The sequence below is a fragment of the Chinchilla lanigera genome, unplaced genomic scaffold (assembly GCF_000276665.1).
Source record: "Chinchilla lanigera isolate Chin_1 unplaced genomic scaffold, ChiLan1.0 scaffold00005, whole genome shotgun sequence".
Classification (NCBI taxonomy): Eukaryota; Metazoa; Chordata; class Mammalia; order Rodentia; family Chinchillidae; genus Chinchilla; species Chinchilla lanigera.
In genome coordinates this window covers 2,275,883-2,278,265 of record NW_004955406.1, presented here as the reverse complement: position 1 = coordinate 2,278,265, position 2,383 = coordinate 2,275,883, and the positions used below count along the sequence as shown (strand labels likewise).

Sequence of the window (2,383 nt, the reverse complement as noted above, 5' to 3'; positions counted from 1 at the left end):
GAATATATATAATATAAATTTTATGTAAAATATAATACAGAATATATATAATATAGATTTTATGTAACATATAATACAGAATATACACACACACACACACACACACACACATACACATTCTGTCTAAAATTTAAATTCTGTGAGGCCTGGGACTTTATTTTGATCTCTAACCTCAGTTCCTAAAAGGGTCATTTATAAAGTTGTGGGCATACTCCATAAATGTTAGTAGAATTTAAATTATTACTATTGTTAATATTATTGACAATTTTTCCTAATTCTTGGAACAAGTCTATGTGGTAAATGTTGAATGAATTTCTTAATCAATTCATTAGTGAATGTCCTGCTGTTATTCTTCTAATATTTTATCTATTTGCAATCTTGACTTTTAAAATCATATTTTACACAGAGAAGTCACTGTTCCACTGGGCTATACTATATCACCACCTGCCAGGTAAGTGGTCACTAGAACTTGCATTTTAGTAGAGTTTTAAAGTTTTTTTGAACATGATGGGAGCCAATATTGCTAAAGCAAAACTATGTTATTTTAATAATATTTAAACATGACATACTAGATTCAACTGGATAGCCTTGTTGATTTTCTTCATCGATAATTTTTATTTTCTAGTTATAAAATGGGAATTAATAAAAAGTGTGAGCTTTCAAAACGTTATCACCCTCATAGCAGGTCTGTGTATTTCAGGCCCTGCCTTCGAAACTTTCAGATTCCTGACCTGGAGTGACCCCTGCCTTGTGGGTCTTGGTTCTCTCTGTGTGAGGCTCAGTTTCCCACTGCGCTATCCCAAACCTCTCTAGCAAGCCGACAAGCCACACAGTTTCATTCCTGGGTGAGACTCCAAACTCTAAAGAGGGAAAAAAGGAAGAAAAAGCCAAGCAACTTGTTCCGAATAGTTTTGATCGTTGTTTATATATGGTGAATCAATCAGAACTGTGCAAGGAGCTATTACTCTTCCAAAAATTTTTCTTCTGTTTCAAATATGCTGCCATCAGCAATGCCAGTGAAAAAGTTTTTGTTAGAAAGAATCCAGAGCAATGTCCATTATGTCGCTTTGCGTTGTTAAGGGGCAGGGTTTGCCTTATCCTATCGATTAGTGCTGCCACCAAAGTTCTGCAAAATTCCCTCAGGACAGAAAGGGAAAGTCATTTCTGGGATGATGAATAACTACACAGTTGTTTGGGTTTTTGTTTTGTCTTGTTTTATTTTAGTCTCTCCTTTGATTGAAAAGCAATTCCTAGGATTGCTTAGTTAATATAATAAACATTGCGTAGCATGTACTTCAAAATTAATTTCCTCTTGGTGGGTCCACTTACATATTACCATTTACTTTTGATATTTCCATCCAAAAAGTATGTTTCACCTAATTTCATGCTGAAATTAATAAATACTTCTTAAAATAGCCTTAGGGCTATACTATGTTAAAATAAGTTTCTTTGACAGTTTTCTCTGTTTAGCATGACCTAGTAGTTGCCTTTTGTGCAAGAGAGAGAACCACAAATAGATCCAAGCAATCATTCCAACAGATGAACTTTGCTGTATGCAAACGCCCTTTGTTTTGTGCTCTGATGAGCAAGCTACTGTACCAGTGCTCTTGGCAGTGGTACAAGACTGAATCCATGGAAGCATGTGTGTATTTACACAAAAGAGGCTTCTAAGCTGCAAAACTCCCTCCTGTTTGGTTACACTAATTTCCCTTGAATGAAGTTTGTATGCCAGCCAAAACAATGGTAGTTATCCAGTCCTCCGGAGCTCATTCCCAAAAGAACGAGGTGCATGATTGAGCACTTCCTAGACACCCAGCAACACGCTGTTTTTATTTCTTACCCCGGCATTTCAATTCTTTGATTCTTAAAAGGTATCAGAATATTGGTGATCGGGACTTTTGCTAATATGCTAATCGGTTGCTCTGCGTTTTTCCCATCTCCTCTCATTTTCTGACCTAGTTAAACCTGACGTGGTGGTTAAGCTAAGCATCCCATTGTGGCATTCAAAGTACTTCAGGTATGCGAGGCAAATGGAAGCATCTCAACAATATAATTAAGGGGATACAGGGAGAAATGAAAAACTGACACTGAATTCAAGAGTTTGGGCCAAAGGCCAACACCTGGCTTCTCCACTGAATGCCTCAAACTACAAATGCATTTGTTTTGTCAGTAGATGGCTCTGTTCCACACTGAGTCAGTGCAGGGTAAACGCCAAAGACTCTGGAGACAGAGCGTGCAGTGCCTTACCTTGGCTGCACCAGGTCCCAGCACATGCACCTCTGGTGGCTGCACCCCAAAGGGCCGCGAGGGCCTCGTGGTGACTTCTCCCCAAGCGCTGCTGTTTGTGCCTCCGTTGCGTGTGCTCATCAGGACCCGGTATTCA

At 38.6% G+C, this 2,383-nt stretch overlaps 1 protein-coding gene across 2 annotated transcripts in view; it reads right to left on the bottom strand.

Moving 5' to 3' along the window:
• Window positions 1-2,383, bottom strand: part of Ush2a (Usher syndrome 2A (autosomal recessive, mild)) — a gene marked incomplete in the record, with an annotated part of 661,834 nt that overhangs the window by 221,399 nt on the left and 438,052 nt on the right. For both annotated transcript variants that reach the window (XM_013519932.1, XM_013519934.1), the window contains 1 exon segment: window positions 2,248-2,383. This exon segment is cut by the window's right edge and continues 493 nt beyond it. In XM_013519932.1, the coding sequence (XP_013375386.1) occupies window positions 2,248-2,383 (136 nt within the window).